A 22,509-nucleotide genomic window follows, 5' to 3' on the forward strand; every position below is an offset into this window, starting at 1 on the left:
TGGAAATAGGAATTTGTTTGCACCCTGTTGAGTAAACAGCACATTTTCTATTACCATTAATAACCGAGAGAACATGTGTAGACACCGAAATTGGGTACCCGGAGTATTTTGTATCTTTAAAAATTTAAAATTCCCGCTTCTAACTAGCCGATAATCTAGGTACCTGTTTTTACCGTCAAAGCTTCCCGTTATTGACGGTCAGCCGGTTGTAGCGCAACGCGGTTCTAAGTTTTAACATTATACCGCCACCTCTCTTATTTTAATTTCTCTATGATTGTACCTACTATTATTTAATAGTAGCCAGCCAGCCAGTCCACAGCCGTTTGGCAACAACTAATACATTCGATTTTTACTCCAAACTTAAACACCTTGTATTCCCTTAACGAAGCGTTAGCTTCACCATCGGCTCTTGCTTATATTATTTCAACTTGTTTTATCTATCGAATTATCAGCAAGACTTAATTTGTACTTCACTAACTCCCAATAGATCAGGGGAGGCACGATGCCTCCCATAAGTTACTCGGAGATATCAAATTTTCTTCGCCTCATCCCCAAAAAGTTCAGAGTACAAAAATCAGTGTTCACATGCTCACACATTGACATGTAAAATTCGAATGATAGGAGGTTTGGACATCCATACATTACTGTAGTTCGCGTTTAGAACAATAAATAAAATTTATTTTCCTTAATATTCCTTTTCCCCTTGTGAAATCACCACAAAACAAACTTACCAAGTCAATATGCGGCATACAACCACTACAAGTAAATTCAAGGAAAACAATACTTATAACTAATATCACTTCTATCTATATGGTTAGACATCAAGTTCATTTTAGATCGTGTGGTGTTACTACATTTTTATTATACAAGGATAATGCCGTTTCGTATGTCTTTGTCACAAAATTGGCGTCAGTTCAAATATAACAGATATAGTTGTCTAGTATTAGGTAAACACTTCATTAAGTGATGTTTTGAAAAAGTGATAAAATACAATCGCATATATATTGGATTGGTAAAATATGTAGCCATAAAATTGCAACAACCTATATTGAAAAAAAAAAAGCTTTCTTGAATGATAGTAGGATATATAGATCAGATGCTCAGATCACATTAAAATGGCGGACATGACATGTAAAGATTCTTACGAGGTTATCATAATTCAGACCCTAGACGCCAATAGTAAAAGTCGCAGTAAAAAATGTTGTACTAATGACTTACACGGGCGCAATGAAAAACTGTAATCAATGTCAGTGCTGATAAAATTATCAAAAGTTTCTTATCGTTGTTGTAAAGCCTGCCTATAGCATTTTAGAATAACATGAGCTTTTATTCGCTTCTTCTTCATTGTATTGTTTCGCTTTTAGTATTCTTAAGTTTAGATACTTTACTCGCCCTTTACTGTAATAAAAGTAGCTATTTTATTAAATAATTAAATTAATGCCTGAATTAAGTTGAGAATTAAAGTTGGATTAATTCCAAGCGATTATAATTACATTTCTTACTCATGTCAGGTGAATAAAGAATATTAAAAATAGAAGTGCACTTTTTCATCTATAAAACGTTCAGGTTTACGATGATGGAACAAGTTACACACAATTATACAGTACACATCACTGCACACTGAAAAGCTGTATACAGTTTATTGAGGTATGCTCAATAAACGCAATACGTACTGCAAGTAGCCAAAGTGCCGTTCTAACTTCTCATACCTAGTGTCCGTCTTTTTTAAATAATGTAGTGGTAGCAATATTTTCTCTTGTTACTCTCAAGATCTCAATGTTACATGAAATCGATGCACATCAGGTTTGGTCTGCCCCGTAAAAATGGGCTCAGAAAATAGATGATAGTTTAATTAACATAAAACAAACAAAAAAGCACTTAACTATTCTAAACAAAACCAGCCAGAAGTAAATAAATGTATCGAAACTATCCTAAATAGTTCTTTTTTTTCTAAATCAAGTATAAAATGTAAAATTGGCAATGCACGAAATTTTTCGGGCGACAGACAGCACGGACATCATCCTTATCTTGATCCATCCCTATCTAGAAAAGTAGTGAATTTCAATGAGTGAAAAGTGGTCAAAACCTTAATTTTTGCAAAAATACAGCAAGAAAAGTTGTTAATAAAAATATTATCTATTAGCTGAGCACACTTTTGGAGGGGCAGACCGAAGCCTGATATTTCTAACTTTTTTGTTTAACTAATGTATTGAACCGACTGGCGTAACTACAGACATTAACCTTGTACCTGCTAATGCTAATAAAAACGTTAAAATCTATCTACTGTTTACTGTTACTGCTGGTACTTTAAGGTATTGGTTTTTATGTTCAAATGGTGAAATTTTAGATACGATATTAAACAAATAAAATTCGGCATCAATTGAAAATAAACGTCGGTAATATTCCCATCATCGACGTGTACAACTTTTAACTTTTGGCTTCTATGGTACTCAATTATATATTATTAATTGCCCACAATAATGATTAGAGCTTAGATTATTCAACCAATTGTATTTGATTTGAGTGACTGAGCAACTGTAAAATAAAAACCTCTAGACACTATTTATCGAAATGAAGACCTCCATTTTGAAACGCCTCGGCTTAGGTCAATCATTCAATTATAGAAACAAGGGATCTAAAATACTCACCTTCTGTTCTTTGATTTACCAAATCAAAACAAATCCAAGTTAATGATAGTTTGTTTCGCTAGAGTTTGGTCACAAGATAAAGGAGGAACAAATAACAAATACACAACAGATGTGCAACACAATGCAATACCGTAGAAACACCGAAATAAATTATGCCTGCAGCGCCGCTGCGTGACCCGTTCAATAGAAGAACTTTTGAACGGGGTGGGGACCAAACAACGCTGCCGGATGGTAAGATTCGCGAGTTGAAAAGTTCAGGCGTCCCCTGCTGGCTAAAATTGTAACCACACGTTAAGTAGTTAGAAACTTGTTTTGTTGACATTGATGTCTACATTTGATTGTGATTTGTTTTGTTATATCAACTTTTGCAGGCTTTTAAAGAAATAGAAACAGATCGAAAAGTTTGTATTGGTTTATGTTATAAACCTCATCAACTCCCAAGGTTCCTAAAGTATACAGATTGCGCGTAATGGAGAGCGCGCGGGAATATGTCACAAGTTTGTCGGTTTAAATTATTGAAGCTTTTAACGTTGAATTATTTGACATTTTTTGAGATTGGTGCTCGTAGCTTTGGGTTTGTTCTCATGTTTTAAACGCTCCGGTAAACATGCAACTAGTTGTCGTAGTTTCTCTATAATTTAATTGTTTAATAAGTATTTTGGAATACATATCAATTTACATTCTTTCACATCCAACCGCACACTCACAATCAGTTAAGGACATCCAGTTTAGGTACAAACATTTTACTTATGATAATTAATATATCTACTGTGATATCAAGGTGTCCACTCGTCTTTATTGATTGTCGGGTATTTATTTAAAAAACTTACCTCAAAAGTTTAATTTGTTCTGTCTTAGGTTGAGTACTTATCGAAACAACACAAAAACAATACCATTATCACAAATAGCAGAAACGTTCTTCTTGTTTTAACAAAAATAAACGTATTTTAATAAGTAGTAACGGTATAATCCACTGTATTGAAATTGAAAACGGCAAACACGTGACGTCACACCTTCCGCTCACGTCTCATCCCCGCTCAGGATTACCTGGTTGCCTAGGAACCTTGATCAACTCCAACAAATAAACAAGTCTGACAAGTCTCAACTGTCACTCGACAACGATTAATTTGACGTTTTGCAGTGCATCGGTAGTTGAACTCGCGAATCCGTTTTTCCAAAATTTAAATAAGACTGCACTTTTTACCTTGCAATTTGAACATTAAAATAAATACTGTTTTTATCTTAGATCTAAAATAAAATTGTAAATAAATTAATCACAATAAAAAATAATCGATACTGTTCAGGTATGTTGACAGATTGCCATAAAAGTAGTAAAATTCAATCAAAACAAAAAATACGTAAATCTAAAACTTCTTCAAATTAAGACTTTTTTGAAGAAATTTAAAACATTTTCTTATCGATGGTTCACTTTCTAAAAAGACCATTTAGTTCTCTCTGGAATGATGTAAAAATGAGCGTTCTTGCTCATTTTGCTTGCAAGAAATGAACAAAAACGGGACGAAAAACATAAAATTTTAGCATAATCTTGCACCTAAATGTCTGATTTTCTATGTCTTATTATTGTGTAGTGTGTTTATCTTTAATTTCCCTTCTGCTCTGCATGCGGTCTCTCGTGTCTTCAGTGAGTTTAAACATTTTTTTCTTGATAGGTAAAGTCGATTTGCATACACTTCCCCTGTGGCTTCTCTTTAGTCCGAACAAATTTGTATTAACTCCAGTCACAGAATATAATCGACAGATTTTAGCGTGAGTTATTAATCTATAGACTCTAAAAACTCAAGAGTAAATATAAGTACTCAATATAAAATAGAGCCAGTTTTTCATTTCAATAATATGAGAGCGTAGGTATGTTTAAAATATTATTTTATAAATGCACACTCAATCCATTTTAAACGGACATTAACTTAAGCGGTCGTGTAAATTTCGATGCAAAATAATTTAAAACATAATATTAATTCTTTAAGAATGCCGGTATCCATTTTCAAATCGTTTAACGGCGGGAAAAACATTCATTTACTTGCTCCCCATCACTAAATAGGATTTTGATAAGTCACGACATACGTTGTTAGGAGTGGTAATATGCTAGATAAGGTGCGCCTATGGTGACAACACTCGAAACTAGCTACCCCCCCCTGTTATCAATGGCCTGCCTGACATGAAATGTGACCAATCAAGAAATATAAAGATGGTTGGAAGTTCACAATTTGCTTTCTTCACTTTTAAATAGCCAAATAGTTTTACTGAAGCGATGTAGGGCTTGTGATCGTTGAATTGGGATAACCAAGTAAGAATAACATTTTTCAATTTATTTAGGCAATCTTTCATGGGCTTATGGCACTTTTAAACCCATTTTAATCAGTTTACAATAGCAGTGTTCTCATATTGATCACCATTTTAGAAACGACAAGAAATACAGTATGTGAAACGCAGTTTGTATAAAACATGCTGATTTTTGTGTACTGTAAAGCTTGTCCTTAAATACACTTATATTTTTATAGGTTACCTTTTAATGTGGCACATTTTCTGATGTATGTTTAGTGTTCTAATAATTGTAAAATCTGTTCATATCTGCGATATAGGTACCATAGAACATGTTTAAACTTGCTTACATCTATTAAACGTGTAGAAAATACCTTTGTTACCCGAATGAAAGCCATAACGCCCAGTTTGTCCATGTAAACATAGCAGTGCAGCAGGTGCAACCATTCCCAATTTATTTTATGTATTAACTATTATTAATTATTTTTATTTATTTAACGTATTTTGCATTATATTGTGGTTTATTTTCGTTAATGCTTAGTCCTTAATGCTTCGTCTGCTTTATTCCTATGCTTTTAATTTACTTAAAACATCATGTTTCTCGTAGTAGTTATATATGAAAACATGTACCTACTACATGTTCTCTTTGCCATTTTGTAGAGGGAAAAAGTTGACATGATAATGTATCAATCGTTATATTCCTGCCTATTATCTCTCCTAACATGCTCAGAAAAACTAAAACATTTGCCCAAAAGAAAAACACAAAAAGGGCAGAAACTGATGATCTTTATTCACTTTCAACGTTGGATCAACTTTCTCTAGGCCGTTCTTGATCTAATATAAAATGCAAGGAATTAAAATACCATAACTTGTACAATTATTCTCGATCAGCATAAGTAAGCAGATGGTTTAAAAGCATTCACCTTTTTAAATGTTTTCCTGAAGCACCCTCACAGAGTCAATTTTCTTAATGACAATTTCTTTGCTTGCATCTTTATTAAGTTTTGCAATTACGTAATTCATTATATGCTTTGTTTTTTTATTAGACGATTTTATTTTACCCAAACAGATTGTAAATAAATGTTTTATTGCGTGATTGTGGCTGGATTAAAAACTCCTTATAGCAGTAGTGATCAAAACTGTGTCTCTCTTCTATGCATATATTAATTCTTTATAAGAAGTATTAACTTTCGAGAAAGGAGAATATTAATTCTCTAAAGGTGTTCCCTCATTTTTTTTATTCCGCGCAACTGTTAATAACTCGTTCGGTTGGTCATATATCATTATTCACGGCCTTGCGGTGTTCTAAAGTATTAAGGCTACCTAAAAGGTAAAAAATCTATCGGGTTTAAATCGGGTGATTTAGGAACCCTATACTCTTTTCCTCTACTCTTAACTCCTATACTCTTTTCGGGAAATGTTGCGCTTATAAATCGTCAATACACCATTCTTCTTTTTTTTAAAAAAAGCTATCCACCCGAACTCTAAAATTTTAAAAACATTAGGTATAAGCATCTAACAATTATTAGTATCAGCAGTTTGTTGAACTATTTATTTCTAATATGTAATTATTTTTAGGTAGCTGGCGAGAAAGTATGGTATATAGATAGCAAAGGTTTGTTACAAATCAGATAGGCGATATAATACTGTTCCTAACATGGGAGACTGCAACATTAGCCTTCCGTACCACACAAGTCCAGAAGCGAGAGAAAAGTACTGCAAGTTCTCATATACCTCCTGGTGTTCAACATGTGAAAAAAATTCACCGAGAAGGCGAACAAAAAGCGAGAGTTTGGATTGTTGCAAGAAGAAATGCAAAGACATGAAGACTCTCACACCTAAGAAGTACAATAAATGCCATGAGTACGAAAATATGGAATTAGATTATGATTCGAAGAATTGGCATGATGCTAAATATGACTGTTGTAGAATAAGGTAAGGTTTTTTACGTCAACTATAATGACTTTATGATGAAACGCAGCGTTCTGTAATGCTTTGGGTCATGCATCTTTAGCCGCAACAGATCAATTCGTGAGTTACTTTTGAGAAGAACTGTTAAAAAGGTGGACGACATCGAACTTTTTACCCTGTAGAGGAAAAACCAGAATAATTCCTTAAGTAACAACTTCAGAACAAAAAAATGAGGCGCAGACTATATTCCACAGTTGTCCAGAAGAAGGCGATTTCAATCTTATAAATGACTGTTTAAAACTAGATGAGAATAAGTTCAGATAATTATTTCGGTTAAATCCTGATCAGCTTGATCATGAGATCACTTATAGTAAAGGAGATAGTTTGAATTGTAGTAGTGTAAAAAAATCCTAATACAATTTACCTACCATTTTTTGCCACTAAAGAAGCTATTTTTTCACTAAGTCACTAATACTGACGCCTTAACAAAGAATGCCGTATCTGCAAATTATTGCTTTTGAGAAAAAAAACATGCACATTTATATTTACTTATGTTTTCAAAAAAATGTGTAATTTATTTTTAAAATCTGTTGAACTTTTACATTTTAACCTGATAAATCAGATGGAGATTACTACACAAATTTAAATACAAATTTATTGGATCCGACATCATTACCGGTACCGGTTGATGGTACATATACCATCATCCGGTATCACATCCGAAATTTTAATTAATAATTGTAACATTTTTTCACGTTTTGCAAGCAAGATGAAAAATATATCTCAAGGAGTCTTTGAAACCGCCCTCAACATGCTTTTTAAATGCAACAATTGTTACATTGAAAATAAATTAAACTAAATTATTAACTAAAATCATACAATACAACAAAAGTTGAAGACCCCCTGAATATTTGTTACTTTACTTGCAAAATGTGGATAAATACATACATTTAAAGACTTAAGTGTCTGGAAAATATTTAGAAAATTAATTTTCCTGCTTGTACGGTGTCACACTAAATATGGGATCTTAGTATTTTAGAGTATTTTGCGTTTTTGTTATTTGAAGAATGTTTTAATTAATTTCAGATCAAACTTAGTAGAGCTTCCAACCTCATATATCACCAACAATTGTCAAATGCCATCAAGTATGACAGTATCAACCAAAAATGATGTAGACTGTTTAAAGTCCTTCAAGCCATATGATTACTGTTCTGCATCAGATTCTTTTCAATCGAAACAACCCGCTGAAAGTTTATTTACAATGGAATCGCGAAATAAACTCCTAGAACCTAGTAAAAATGTAGCAAAGGCTCGGTCCCATAAGCAGGAGTTTTCTTCTGGTTCCTATTTAAAATCAAATGGCTTCCATGCACCAAAACTGCGATTAGGTAGCGACAATCAAGATCTAGAGAACGCAAACAACTGTGTCGCTTCCCGATTAAATACTTCCAATTGCAGAGAATATTGTCAGCTAGTAGATCTCAAAGGGCACGATATAAATGGCCATAAACCATTGTGTTATGACACCGATACTTATTTTAATCGAGCAATAGATAAAGAGCGATACTCCAAAGAGGTTGAGCTTTTGAGGGAAAAGCTGAAAATTCTACAAAACTCTTCATATACAAATCATCAGCGCCAAGCTCTAAATATAATCAATTTAGATGCTGCCAAAGGGGATAGTTTATCAACCACTACCATCGAAATTAAACCAAAAGTAGGAAAGAAGTCGTCACCTGTTCAGATAGTGAGGAATACGAAATCAAAAGTTTCCCTAAAAACTAGGAAATCTGCGCCTTTGCGACTTAAGAAAGCCAAAAGTAAAAGTGGGAACCCTTTGAGTGAGAACCATTTAAGGTAAGAAAATAGTTGATTACTCAATCATAAATGCGTGGAACAAGTACATATTTTTTATATGTATATTAAAGTGGGGCAGTGACCGTAGACGTATTTGCAGCAAAATAAGTTTTGTTTATTGTATATACAGGGTCGCTTTTATGTATGGAAACGGTGAATTATTTCCTGAACGAAGATAGCTGGAATAAAACGATTAATCTAAAAATTGCAAGATAGAATAAGGCAAGAAGTTCTCGGTATTCTTCCGAATATACTTCTAAATTCATTGGAAAGAAACGTAAACGGCGCACATTTTGATCACTTTGTAAAATAAAATTTCAATTTAATCCGGGGAATTAATAAAATTATCTTGTTTATAAATTTTGTCTCTTTCTTTCACCATTAGTGTTTGTGCTTGTGTTCTATTGCTGATTAATATCTATGAAACTATATTTAAAAGTAACTAAGTACATTAAAATATAGCCGTATAATAACCAGTATTTTTAAGAAAGATATTTAGCAAATAAACAAAGGGTTAGTGAAAATAAAATGTAACTGTGTACATAGACGTCTACACATATTTAGGCGTTATTGATCTGTTTCTGGATGTATAGGTGGTCGGACTTAACCAGTATAACCGCTCCAATAATAGCAAAAACAGCGTAAAAGTGTTGTTTTATTATTCATCATCACTTGAAAGTTATTCTTGTTGCCACTCACCAAAACGGGAATCCCACCTTGGGGACGTATTATTTGGTCTATTTTTAATGTCTCGCGATCTTGAATCATTTCGAAAATATTCCACTTTTACCAGTGAATACGCGTAAACTTCAATCGTTCAAGTATTGCTATAATTAAATGTTGAGGATTCATTTTAATTATCTCATTTCTTTCTTTCGTAACCAATATAGGACGGTTGCGTCAATTTCTCGTTCTTTACGTGGTATTAGAAAATGTTCTGAATGATAAATATAAATATCGACGTATTAAATTAACGGTAAAATTTGTACAACATTATAAGCTGGATTGCTGATAATTTTCTGTTAAATTAACTTGGTCAAAAAACATGTCTTGATTGGAAAACTTTGACTCCTCACTCCACCAAATATATCGTTCGGCATTTGGGATATTTATATCGACAACATTCCAGCCGTCTTTCGGAGTGCCTTTAATGAAGTTGCTGAACTTGTTTACATTTGGACAGAACATGCTTGAATTTCTAATGTTCTTTAAATTGTAAATGAAGGAAGGGGCTTTTCCTTCTCTAGGACATATTTTTTGAGAACAGCTTTAAAATATGCCACAACATTAATTTCGGTGTATTCATTTACAATATTAATTTTTTTCTTTTCTTTTTTTAAGTTTTGTTAATTTTTCGAAATTGGCGATAAACTTTTTAAAAATATTGACGGTGAGGACAATTTTTGTCTGACTTGCCAATTTAGAACGAAAAGGTACTAAAAGTTATTGGGTAGAATTAAATTGACTTAAAATCTGTGTGAATATACAAGGGGTTCAATGTAAAAATAAGCGTTTTTTTAATTACTTTACGAAAGTTAATGCGATGTTTTATTGTTTTTTGTATCACCACGAGAGTAAAAAAATGCAACCTTTTGGTGCAATAAAAATGGACTTAATTTGATAGAAATTGTGTGTACTATTAGAGCTCAAGAAAATATATTGCGATTGCTCTGAAAACTCAGAGCAAATATCCTATACATTTGGCACTGGTCAATCTTTTTGGCAAAAACTTCTTCAATTGTTACGATTCAAATAATAATTACAATTTCTTCCCAGTATACGCATATCCTCAATGTGTAAAACTGATATATAAATGGTGGAAATGATCTGAAATTGTGTACATTTCATACACTAAGATGTGCAATTTGTAAACATTAACTGCTGGTTTTCAAATTTGCAACAATCCTGCCTTCCAGCAGTCATTTACTTCAGCGTATTTTTAGATACAGGTTTAGCGTTTTCAGGCTTAATATAAAAGCGTTGTTTGGAAAAATGAGGTATTTTAGGATCCTATTGCGTATAGATAACGAGTGGATTTTTCTGCCTCTTGAAATTGATCAGAGTTCATTCATTCAAAGTATTTTAAATATTTGCTTTTTTTTGGTGTGTGTGAATATTTGTCATACATTTATAATTTATCGAAGTTTGCAGACTAGCTAGTGATTAGTGATCTAGAACATGTGCAGTTTTTGAATATAGTGTTTGGCAATTATGAAGTTGGATATCATCGATTTTAACACATATAGAGAGCCTGACTGTAGGTAATAATTACTACAGTTTAAATTCCACTTACATTTTTTATTATCAATTAACTTAAATTTGCTAATTTGATTTGATTAAGGTTACAGTAATGAGAAATTGTTCATTGAATTCTGAAAAAGTGATTATTCCAACCAATCTTTTGTTATTTACTTTATTAGTTTGGCCTGAATACCGGAGACATGCCAATCATAAACAAATTGCGGTGAATATGACAACATGATGCGATTATATTAAAAATCATTGAAATATTTATGAGAATCGGACCCGAAGAAGATGAATGAATAAAACTTTAATAGTGTATGTTATTAAAGTATATTATTGTTTAAGTAACACCCGAGATCGTAATCACCTATTTAGGGTCGTGCTTTGAAAGTTTGTTTTATTGATTTAGAGCTGTAATTTTTGTCATGTTTTTTCTTATTACATCGAAATGGAAAAATATCATCAAATTGCATATGAAAAAAGTGCTCAAGCTTTATTACGAGCGAAATATTTTTTTTAAATATTAACCACAACTAAAACTTAAACCGTAAAAACTTTATTTTATTTATTTAAAAATCATTTCATTGTGATTTTTACAATTTTAACAATTTATTTTCTTAACATTTCTGTTCAAGATTATCCATAATCGTATTTGAAACAACCTCTTTTATAATACACATTCATCAAAAATGTCCACAGCATAATAATAATTTTAAATTATATTAATCAATAGATATTAAAATAGCACGTAAATAACAATATTTTAATATTGTTATCAAAATATATTTTTGTCCCCACAACTGGACGATTACGGAACCTTTTTGTCTTACAAGGCATAGCAGACAATCCCGCTTTATTTTCTCAGCAACGACTCTACTAGAATACTTACGAACACAACCGAACTAAACAGGAAAATAAGTGTAAGATAATAGATTAAATTAGAATAAGCGTGGATTGGTAGATTTATAACCTAGCATAATAAACATAGGTAAATGCAAGAGCAGGAAACCCGAGTTGGTCGATAGCTTTTTCGAAATAAATTAAAACTATTATTATTCTTATTATTATTATATTTGTTATAGTAGTGGGTCGGAAAGTGATGCCGTTGAAGATGATACTCTGGATGAAGATGCTGAGAGTGTATCAAGTAGTGATCCTGTGTCTTCGACTGATGAAAGTTCTAAATACTCAGGAGGAATTTCGTCGACTGGAGGTGCACAATCAGGTAAACCTAACTTTTAAAACACATATTGAATTTTTGAAGCAAAAATAAAATTTCACCATTTTTCAGATGAAGTCATTAATATATTGAAATATATCTGTGCATTTTTATATGTAATTTGTTAAAACTTATTTATCAATATTTAAACACAATTAATTATTTCTTTGTAGTAAGCCTTAAACGAAATGTAAAGTTTATTCACTATAATGGCTTGCAAATAAAATTGGAATATTTAAGATGTAAATTCATTCTTCTCCTCAGATATCCGTTTAATGTTGAAATATGGAGAAATGGACTGTTGGATAAAATTTGTACTTTATCTGTTGATAATGAAAGGAAAAAAAATATTTTCTTAAATTATTCACAAGTTTTATGAATTTCTTTAATTGCATATGAAGTGTCTTTATTTACTACAATCTTTTATTTTGTAAAAGCATTAAGTACTGAATCCCAGAACTTAAAATTATAAGCGTTAATTTTTCAATTCTTTATAATTACGAGTCTGCAATAAATCAAGTACTGTACTGTCCAATTTAGCGTTCTTGGCATATGTACAACTAAATTATGTCTTTCTCTAAATTATACTTTGGAGATGATAAATTTACACCGGAAATTTACAAAAATAATTTATAATGTCAGCTTTAGCTAAAAACTCATATTTCCATGCTATCGCTAATTCTAATCTTACATCTTATTAAAGCAATACTTATTATTTTCGGCTACTATTCATTGCATAGTATTTCGTTATTCTGGAAAGGTGGTGGGCAACGAAACTCCTGAAGTGTATTAAATTATTACCCTCATGATTGCGATGATGATATGAGTAATAATACTGAAGAAGTTCGGTTTAAGTAAGAGTTCGTGATTGAGGGCTTTGATAGTAGTCTTCAAAATTGTCCATCACGTCCTTCATTTCCGTTAACTGGATTATCCGTTAATCGCACGATATATTTTGCTTTATGGGCGAAAATTCCTGCGACACCATTTAAAAAATTACAATTTTTACTGTTAAGTGTGTTGATAACATAATTAACTTCCTTGTTAATGACTGTTCCAATGACCAATTTAAAGTTATTTCTGTGTTTCAATAATTTTCTGATCTTGAGCGCGATTCATTGGCATTTTTTCCAAGGATATATCAATGGGATGATATTGCCAGTTATTCGATGGCACCGTCTGAGCAAAATAATGAGTAATATGGACGAAGTTAATAGTTAATGTCGCGTACTTGGCTCGTCGGCCCGAATGCATGATATTATTCATAATTTAGGTTTCAGTATATTTTATCATTTCTGAAAGTTTAATGCATTTTTTAATCGATGTTGTGCAATGTTGCGTTATACCATGCTGTTGTTTAGGAGAAGGTAGTAGTAAATATCTTATATTGTATTTATAAAAAGAGCTTGCAAACTAATTTATAAAGGTGAGTTATGAATAAAAGACATCGCGCACCTTGAAACCCTCAATGACCATAAAACATTGCTGGTCCTTACATGTGCTTTCTTTTGTTTAATTTTTTAAATTTTTTATGTATAAATCAAAATTAATGCATATTTTTCGTTTCGTATAAACATGTATGATTTATGACTGTTGTCCGATTTTAGAAAAAGTATGTGGAATGTCCCAGTTTGTGTGTTAATACCCCATTACCCTGTTTACTATTACAAAACAGTTTCATCTTGACATTATTTCATTTACATTTCGCAATTGGCACGGAGGATTGCACAAAGTTGTTTGTTTTTCAAGTGCTTTAATGAATCAGTACTCCCAGTTTGAGTCCCTCCGAATTTGTAGTTTTTTCTTTTCTTACCATAAAGAATACTTCAAATTCCATTCAGGAAATTTTTTCGCTGAAAGTGCTTACTTAATTCGAGGTGTTCTTTAAGGCAAGAAAAGAAAAAACTACAAATTCGGAGGACTCAAACGACATGATTGTTAGGAACTTGTAAAAAAAGTTCTGATGTGTGCAGTAATTTGCAAAGGGCTTCAAATATGCAAGCTTAATCAATTTAATCGCATATATGATTGATCAGCAAAACATTGAATAAACATATATATTTTATATAATTATTTTATGAAGAGTGTATCTAGCCTTTACAAGTTGGACGTTTATGTAGGTTCTGAAGGTGCAACTTGGCCAGTTCGTTCCAGTTTATTTCCATACGTGCCACCTTACGTGAAGTTTCGACCACATGATTTGGAGACTGCGTACAAATTGCCGTGCGGGAGAAAATTTTTCAAGTGGAAACTTAGCACCATCACTCCAATTATCGTTCGAAAGACTTTGTCGAATTCTGGATTTGCCTTGGTTAGAAGTGAGTTCAGTAGAGGTGTGTCCCCTGATTCCCTACTTCCTATATCCTTCTCACTCCCAATTGGTTTTCACCAATGCTAATCTGGCAAGTATAATTACTTATAATTTTATTGTAGAATCAAATCAATGGCTGGGCACTTGGGGGAAACACATGAAGTCTCCAATGTTTAAAACATTGAAAGAGACTCAAAAATTGAATCATTTTCCCGGCACATTCCAGTTAGGAAGAAAGGATAGGTTATGGCGAAATTTTCAAAAAATGATTTCAAAATATAGTCTTAAAGAGTGAGTGATAGTATAAATATGTGTTCAAAATTTACTAATATTTCATATCTAGATTCGGGTTTCTACCTCATACCTACGTACTACCTCAAGAGCTGAAGCTTTTAAAACAGAATTGGGACTTTTCTGGGCCGAATGGGGGAAAGGACATGTGGATTATTAAACCTGTACGACCTGTAATTTAATGTAACAATTAACAATTAGTAGTAATCATTATTTTCAGCCTGCATCAGCACGAGGTGTGGGCATTAAGGTGATCAACAAATGGTGCCACTTACCTAAGAAAACGTCCCTAGTATGTCAAAAATATATAAATAATCCCTACCTCATCAATGGGAGCAAGTTTGACTTACGACTGTATGTATTAGTTACCAGTTTCCATCCTCTGAGAATCTATTTGTACCCTGATGGATTAGCAAGATTTGCAAGTTGTAAGTATTTAAAACTTTAAGTAACCATTTATGTTCACTATGGACGAATAAGAAAGTTGCTATTTAGTTTCCGGTTTAACTATTTATTGCTAAAACAAGTGGTAATTGCAAAAATCGAGTTTCTAAATCCGTATTTACCTATTCTCTGCATCATGTAATAGTTTAAGAAGCACTATAAATCTACAGTGCAGTCAACTTTGCACCGGTTTTCCCGAAAACTTCTTTTAACGTAAAACTGTGCCATCAGAGGAAAGTGACTGTAGTTCTTAGATAAAATCTGTATAGACGTGGGAAAGTCTCATGTAATAAGGTACAATATAGGTATTTATATCATTGTTTTGACTGAAACTCAAAATAAAAAACTAAATTTTGAAATATGTAATCAATTATTCGCAATTTATAAGGCTGGCAAATTTATAGTTTTATTGAAAAAATTATCTTTATGTATTTGCCGTATAGTTTATCCTGATACTTTTGTTGATTTACGGCCAAAGAACATGTATTTTCGCAATATTAATATCACGTCATTAGCAGGAGTGAATCAAATGCATTTTTGCCAAATTTGTGTTTTAGTTTTTTGTGAATATCTCAGTCTCACTGAGAACAATTTGTTGCACTTAAATATTTAAATACTTCTGGACAACATCTTGAGAGTAATGACGTCAAGTTTTAATTTTTCTGTAGAAAAATCCAAATGTCCAAGCGCACCAGCGCAAGTATACCTGACTTAAACTATTAAAAATGTTCTAAATTAATAAAAACTGGTTACCTGTCTAATGTTAAGACGCTCAACGTTTACATGCGATACATGCTTTTATGAAATAAAAGTAAGCAAACTAGTAGAAACATAAAAAATTACTGGCACGATGGAAAATTCATCTTATGCATGTAGATTTATCCAGGGCATGGAAAACCTATGCGCAATTGGCATTTGAAGACCAACCAGCTTTGCTTGTGACAGAAACATTCCGCCTTTTAAAGCAGAATATTGGTTTTAAGTTTGAAGTCTTTCCAATTCCTCATACTTAATATATTTGTTTTTAAGCCTGACTTAAAAAAATTGTTTTTTTTTATTATTCATTTTTGGACTTGATTGAATTAAAATCACATTATTTTCAGCCAAATACAGTGATGATGTGAAAGACTTAAAGGATAGGTACATGCACCTTACGAATTATAGTATTAATAAACTTTCCAGTCAGTACACCGCTAATGAGGATGCGAATGCGTGCCAGGGTCACAAATGGTAAATGCACAATTGGCCGTTAATTCTAAATTCGTTCTTAAAAAATTGTTAACATATCACCGTTTCAGGACTCTTACAAAACTTCTGGAATATATGCATGATGAAGGCGTGGACACCAAAACTCTCTGGAAGCATCTTCAACAATTGGTAATCAAGACAATAATCTCATCTGAAGCCTTAATCACTCCTCTATGTGAAGAAAATATGAATAGTTACTATAATTGTTACGAGTTGTTTGGTATTGATGTTTTATTAGATGAGCATCTGAAGCCATGGCTGCTAGAGGTAAAAAAATATTTTGTTTTCATTATTCCAAATATGTGTTTATTTACTATTGTGGGTCAATAATCTACCTTTGTTAAACAAATTTTAATTTTTAGGTAAATATTTCACCCAGTTTGCATAGCGCATCACCTCTGGACGCCCACGTGAAGGGTCCGTTAGTACAAACTCTATTCGATATAGCGCAATTTCATTTTCCCTCCCGATTATCACAAAACGTGAAGAACGCCCCCGAGTGTTTTGATAATCGGATATACACGAGGACGCTTACTAAGAAGGAGCGAATCAAACACGCTAATTTTGTACAGTTTGAAGACAGAAATGATTACGTGTATGATATTTTAAAGGATCTAACAGGTACGCATACTAAGATCGTTTTCTATATTTTATTAATGTTAAATTACTGCAATTCCATAGTCTTAACAAATTTAAAAGTTTTTGTTAAATTTTATTTTAGGTGATGACATCCGGCATTTACTGAGAGCGGAAGATGAGTACGTAGTAAAAGGGAAATTTGAAAGAATATTTCCCACCGCTCATACTCATAAATATTTAGATTTTATGGAGCCTAGATACTACAATCGACTGTTTGATGCTTGGGAATCCAAATACGCGTCTAGAAGAGAGGATGGTAAGAAACTTGCTCTTATCTAGTTAATTGTAATCAAGGACATTAATATATAGACCAAGCTAGCCATTCATAAATTCCGACCTGTTTGGGGGTAACAATCGTGGCCGGCGATCGGCGATTTATAAATTTAAAAAAGTGGCAGGCTGTAAAGATGGTACAATTTTATTAGTTAATTTGAAAACGAACATCCTATTTGCAGGATATAGAAATGAAAATATTGACTCAGTAACTTGTTTCAGGAATAGCCTTACTTCAAACGCATTGCGCACAAAAAGTCCACTTGAAAGTTGGGCAATTAAATTCTCTAAATAAGGTAAGTGTTGCGATTATTAAATGTTATGTCATTTTGGTTTCTGGCACAAACATCTTGCTTTAAAAATTTAATTTTCACTTACATTGAAATGTGACGTAGTTGCACGTTTGCCAACAGAAGGCATTTTTTCCAAATATTACACAAAAGTGTTACAAAGTGACAGTTACAAAGAGACTTTACTTAATGTACCTTAAAAATGTTCAAAATGATAACCATTCGCTGGTACGTATCGTAACCGAGCAGATTACGTCGTGCTGACCACCAGTAGTTGATCGCGTTATATATCGAAACTGAATTGCTTCAAGATGCCTATTCTTAAATAAATTTTCTTCTTGCTACTATTAATACTTATGTGCGTTTGAATCATTGTTTTACGAATCTGTATATATGGCAAACGTGCAACAGCCGAATGTTGACCATATTATGCACCATTTCACGCATTTTGTTCACGAATTCTTTGTTTGGGACAAAACACTCGAAAGGCGAGAAAATTCATTCTGGCGGCGATGCATTCTGTGTTCTCCCAATGTCGCAGTAAGTGGGAACGCCTCCTGACAAAAAACGTTAATTTTGTTGTAAAGTGGAGATTTTTTGCTTTATATCTAATTTATCTAGTAACGTTACATAGGTTACTACAAATGACTTTATTTGGCTAACTCCTAAAGGCACGATGTAAAGCAAATTGAAAAATCGGTAAAAATGTTTCATGATATCATGAATGACAAAATAAACATGTTTTGAAATTTGCATAAAGCCAAGAATGTCTACTATAGCATCGATGTTATAACAAAAGTGTTCTTTACTAACGCTGATTTGATCTTTCAAAGTGAATTGGCCAGTAATTTGCTAGATTGATAGTCAATAATTACCATAGGTGAAGCGTAGTCGATTTTTGTGTGTGATTACTAATTCAGTGCCCATTTCCAGAAATGAACAGTCTTTCGAAATCAGGACTATACGACATTAGTTATTAACGAGAATTAGAGATATAAATCGATTTAGAGATCTAGTAAACTGATAATACAATATTAGATTGTAGAACTTTAGAATGTCTTTCGTATAGATGCCTGTTTCACAAAAGAAAACGTATTTTTTACTATGACTAATGGTGGTATAATGGCGTTACCATATAATATACAGTGTTTGTAGATTGTGTCTAAAATTTTCTTTAGATATGTTTTACATTTGTATCTACTACAATGTGTCTATGTAAAACAAGACAACTATTTAGTTTGCAAAATGATAGAAAAAGTAATTGGTTAAATCGGGATTAACAAATTGAATTACAAAACCAGGAAAATAATCTACAAACTTCGGAAACATTTACGTATTTAAAAAAAAATAATAATATTTAAAAAAGCACCATGGAATATTAAATGCTGTTTAGAAATTCACTGTAAAATGATACTATTTGTGCCTATGAATCAACGACCGGTTTTTTTTATTGCTGTCTCTACGATCTCTCGTACTCTATGTCTATCTCTCTCTATGATCTCTCTATGTTCTCCGATCTCTCGGTTCTTTCTTTCACTACTTTCCGGTCAATTATTATATTATAGAGTGTATTTAAAATGGAAGTCGGTGTAATTTTTCCAAATTTGACAATGATGCATGATTAAGTGAACATAAAACAAAAATCAAATAAATTAATTTCGAATAAAATAAAATAAATAAAAATGACGTTAAACATTTAAACAAACGTGAGATAATAAACTCGATTGCAAAATGTTTCGTCAATAGAACTTCACAATAAGAATTATAAAACTGAAAGGATATGCATGACATAATGAAGTTGGTCAAAGAAAACTGAAAAAGAAGAAAATGAAGTTTGTGGGCATTTCTCATATATAAGTGATATTCACGCCATAAAAAATAATTAAGAAAAATCATAAAGCAAGCCATAAAACTGTAGATATTTTGCTAGTGTTCTTGGCATTATCACTTTAACTTGGAATGTTTCATATTTACAACCATGTGTTTCTTATTGTTTCGCATGTCTGAATGTTGACTCTCGTTATCTTGGACACAATGTTGATAGACCGATACCCCTAAACGTAGCTTTGTGCATACATATTTGCCTAAATAAGCAGTATTCATGACAATTCTTAAAAGTTAAAATGGTGAAAATATTTTTTTTTGTGGAACATTGTAGACTACAAAAAGCAATGAAATACAAAAAGTTACAATCTTTCAAAAATATTTGTACGCGATCTTAAACTTCAAGGCCGCTCAGCTAATTAATGCCAATTAATTGTTTCGAATGTGCAGTAAGCGTTCAAATGCCTCTGGGTTTAAAACATTTTTTTCCTTAAATAATTTAACATAGGTGCTAATTTTGGAAGGTTGTGCTCATTTTGTACTTAGTCCGATTGATGCCAGTAACATGTATTAACATACTTGATTTCTTGACAGAGTTGTCAGAGTATGAACCTTGGCCAGATCCCCACGAGTATGCAGCCATCAATCAACGGACAGACTCGTCCTTTAGAAGAAATTATGCAAGACACGTCAATATCTAGTAAAATGTCAGTTATTTGCGAAGAAATCAACGTTTAAAATCAAGAGCGTTTTAGGTAATTATTAGTACATAAATACTACAAAACCTCTTAAACGCATGTTGCTCATTTAATCACAGAAAATTTAACGCTGAAATATTTTTAAACACAGTGTCATGTTTGTGCTTGCGTTTAAAAATACCATGTTTAAATTGTGACAAATAGTTCGAAATATTTTTGAGATCTAATATTTGCACACATTTTTAATTTCCACCAAAGAAAAAAACTTCCTGGCATTTAATGTTAAACAAATTATATCTAACAGTAAATTACAATGTTACAACAATTTGAAAATATTCGATAATCTAATTTTTAAGTCACAAAGTTTTTACCTGGTTACATTAGAAATTGTAATATTTTCTAATAAAAAACAAAGAGGACGAGAAAATGTTTGCAATTATTAATATGCCGTGCAGGGGCATTGTTTTATCCACTTATCCTAACGGCTTGTCATAGCAAAGAAATGCAATGTACAGGGTTGTCCATTTTATGCTTGGGAAAGTAAAGCAAAAAAAAACACAAAATATTCAGTTGGAGCTTTCAGTTGCTCAAGAGTTTGAAGACTGTTGCCGTAAACACTATCTTTCGCATGGCCCCACAAAAAGAAATCTAACGGTGTTAAGTCGCAGGATCTTGCGGGCCAATTGACATCACTCAATTTAACTCCAAAAATAATCTGTTAACATGCGTCCATAGCGCTCAGAATTGACTCTTATGGTGCTTCCTTGATCATTTTCAAAAAAATACGGGACATTAACACCACCGGACGCTTATCTCATTAACTCGTAGATATCAATTAACAAGTTTACTTTCCCAACCTCGAATTGGATAACACGTAATATATATATTGTTTTGTAATAATTAACAGTTGCATACCATTTTTTTCTTTAAAAAATTCGGAAGCATGCAGGTACGTACGCACGCCACTTGCAAAAATTAACAAAATTATTTTAATACAAAACATGCGTCTTTCCAGGCATTGATCTTTGGAAAATTTCGTTAAAGTATCTTCATGCGTTTTGAAGAAATTTATCATTTTGTATTTTTCAAATTAGTTTCAACACCCTGTAAATCCGTAGCGATGCATTTTTTGGCTATCGTTTATATAGCAAACTAGGGTTATTTTCGGACGTAGAATGCGTGGGCCTCTTCCACGTATTATTTCACTTTACACTTTATTATATAAATATAGAAAACTTTTCGCAATTTCTCCTGGATCATCTTTTGCATAAGTATTGCTAACGGAATACAAATAAAGTAATTTATTTGGTTCTAGGGACCCGATTTCTACAATTAAGACTAATATTTGTTCTCATTTTAGAAACACATCCGGTTTCAACAACCTTGACTGCCACAGAGTCCAATCTTCATTAAATCATCAGTGGATAAATTTGTTTCCTCAAAATCAATCGCATTTAATTGTGTATGAAAATATGATCCTTTGTTTTAAATATAATTTATTAGTTTTATTAGCCAATTGAAATTTTCCATTTTTGAGATGTTTAATTTTACTTTTATTTAATAAATATTGTCTTATATTAAGTCAATTTTTGTTCCTCAGGTGTTTGAAGTAAGTAGAGACAAGCGATCTAATATTTTGAAAAAATTAACTTCCGGTTAGGCCGCAAGCAGGCATGAACTTGCTCATTTTAAATGGAACACACTGTATATTATTACTTTTTCAAATTCTACTCCAATATACTTCGTGTTTCATACCCTATACGTAGCTCTGACCGTTTTTGAGATATTTGAAACTTTATCTCAAAAATTGCCATTGCAGGAACTAGAATAATTACGATTTTTTCATGTAAGGAATTACGTGTTATTTAATTTGAACTTAATTCCTTACTTCCTCTATTCTTACCAGGTTTTTGTAGGCTCGGGCACTATTTTTTTCACTTCATTAATCTTTAAAAAGGTCACTTCACCTTTACACTACCCACAATGAAAATGCACTGCAAATTGAAAACTTTAATCCTGCAAAATAAACTACTGCTCTTAAGGGCCACAATTATTAGACTGACACGACAGGAAGAACCGGCGACCGATTTCGTCCATTCTTTGGAATAAAGTGAATATTCAGATAACTTTTCGATAAAACTTATGCGATATCGAATTTTTTTGCCGCATTCCAAAGGCATCGAACTACCGAACCAACATGATATAATCGTTTGCTTGAGAGACCATTGGATGAGTGCCATGCTTTGCGGTTCCTGTGCCTGTTCGTAATGCAATATTTTCTTCACGTTTCAACCTTGTTTGGACGATCACCGTACACAAATCAGATGATGGA

General features: G+C 32.4%; 2 protein-coding genes across 8 annotated transcripts in view; one reads left to right on the plus strand and one right to left on the minus strand.

Annotated features, from left to right (window-relative positions):
- The window catches only part of LOC109544581 (RNA-binding protein lark), a 6,889-nt gene extending 4,013 nt beyond the window's left edge, over positions 1 to 2,876 (minus strand). The window contains exon 1 of the mRNA XM_019914863.2: positions 2,649 to 2,876. The gene's annotated coding sequence lies outside the window, so the exon portion shown is untranslated. The remainder of the gene's footprint in view (positions 1 to 2,648) is intronic.
- A 1,915-nt stretch (positions 2,877 to 4,791) lies between these two features.
- LOC109544552 (tubulin monoglutamylase TTLL4) lies at positions 4,792 to 21,672 on the plus strand. 7 transcript variants are annotated; one of them, XM_019914817.2, is made up of 15 exons: positions 4,792 to 4,953; positions 6,507 to 6,863; positions 7,926 to 8,696; positions 12,023 to 12,165; positions 14,280 to 14,492; positions 14,593 to 14,761; positions 14,814 to 14,925; positions 14,982 to 15,189; positions 16,309 to 16,435; positions 16,504 to 16,720; positions 16,816 to 17,074; positions 17,175 to 17,348; positions 17,588 to 17,661; positions 20,074 to 20,234; positions 21,538 to 21,672. In XM_019914817.2, the coding sequence occupies exons 2-14, from the start codon at positions 6,586 to 6,588 to the stop codon at positions 20,215 to 20,217; spliced, it is 2,889 nt and encodes a 962-aa protein (XP_019770376.2). In that variant the 5' UTR covers positions 4,792 to 4,953; positions 6,507 to 6,585; the 3' UTR covers positions 20,218 to 20,234; positions 21,538 to 21,672. The 7 variants fall into 7 exon arrangements, 6 of the variants coding, with proteins under 6 accessions (XP_019770376.2, XP_019770380.2, XP_019770379.2 ...); XM_019914821.2 differs by having other exon boundaries at positions 14,280 to 14,477; XM_019914820.2 differs by having other exon boundaries at positions 12,026 to 12,165.
- The last annotated feature ends 837 nt before the right edge of the window (positions 21,673 to 22,509 follow it).

Source organism: Dendroctonus ponderosae, unplaced genomic scaffold, assembly GCF_020466585.1.
Source record: "Dendroctonus ponderosae isolate FM_Combo_2020 unplaced genomic scaffold, Dpon_F_20191213v2 Dpon_F_20191213_2, whole genome shotgun sequence".
NCBI lineage: Eukaryota > Metazoa > Arthropoda > Insecta > Coleoptera > Curculionidae > Dendroctonus > Dendroctonus ponderosae.